The sequence below is a fragment of the Pterocles gutturalis genome, unplaced genomic scaffold, assembly GCF_000699245.1.
Source record: "Pterocles gutturalis isolate BGI_N339 unplaced genomic scaffold, ASM69924v1 scaffold24213, whole genome shotgun sequence".
NCBI lineage: Eukaryota > Metazoa > Chordata > Aves > Pterocliformes > Pteroclidae > Pterocles > Pterocles gutturalis.
Genome location: NW_010118729.1, coordinates 1 through 953, shown reverse-complemented (window position 1 = coordinate 953; position 953 = coordinate 1). Strand labels below are relative to the sequence as shown.

General features: G+C 60.1%; 1 protein-coding gene across 1 annotated transcript; it reads right to left on the bottom strand.

The window, feature by feature from the left end:
* Positions 1–255: 255 nt before the first annotated feature.
* Positions 256–621, bottom strand: LOC104460614 (scale keratin-like). Its single transcript, XM_010076346.1, has one exon. The coding sequence runs from the start codon at positions 619–621 to the stop codon at positions 256–258; it is 366 nt and encodes a 121-aa protein (XP_010074648.1).
* Between the last annotated feature and the right edge of the window lie 332 nt (positions 622–953).

Sequence of the window (953 nt, the reverse complement as noted above, 5' to 3'; positions counted from 1 at the left end):
TGCAATGTAGAAAATGACTTGCTGGGGAAAGACAGAGGAGGCAGAGTCAGGCAGGTTGCCCCTGCGGGCTTCAAGAGAGGTGTCCCTTCAGACTTCTCCCAGGCGGTGGCTGTTGCAGAGCTCAGCAAGTGCCCTGTGGGATGATGGTGATGTTGCACATCTGGGCACAGTGAGAATCAAGGAGAGACACCAATGGATAGCGGGTATGGAGGGGAGAAAGCAGAGGAGGCGTGAGGCTGAGGTTTCTGACGGGGTCTAGCAGGGTCCGCAGTTGTCCCTCACAACCCTGCTATAACGGGGCAAGGGGCAAGGGCTGCAGGCAGGAGCAGCGTAGGGTCTGCCAAAGGTGCAGAGACCCCCCGAGCCCTGGGTGGACCCAGCACCATAGAGGCCCCCCAGCCCCAGGTTGCCCCCAAAGGCGGGTGCTCCAGAGGAGCCCACCACGGCTTGCTGGGGGAAGGAGCTGAGGATGGGGCCGGGGAAGGTGACGACGACGGGTGGTGGCTGGATGAAGGCTGTGGAGTCTGGACACTGGCGGGCGCACAGCTCGTTGCAGCTCTCAGCGATGGGCTGGGGGACAGCAACGCTGGTTTTTGGTGGACACAGGTCGTAGCAAGACATCTTTGTGAGAGAGAGTTGAGCCTGAAAGACACAGTTCCAAGGACAGGTGTCATGAGTGAAGAGGAGATACCCTGGCTGATCAGTGCCCTATTCCCAGAGCTCCCATAGAGCTGGAGGGGCCAGAGTTACCACCTTGCTCCTACTAGCAACCTCTCACTCTTTGGTCACCCAGCCCCCTTTGTGCCCTGTTCCCTGCACCACTGGCCTTGCCCTCTCTCTCCCCACACTGAAGGCACACAAGCCCTCCCCAAGAGCCTGTGCAGGGCTCTGGGTGTCCCAGATACAGGGCTGGTTCACATCCTGCCTTGGCTTAGCCCACCCTGACCGTCCAA

Coding starts and splice junctions, on each gene's coding strand:
- LOC104460614 (XM_010076346.1), bottom strand. CDS start 621: ATGTCTTGCTACGACCTGTGTCCACCAAAAACCAGCGTTGCTGTCCCC.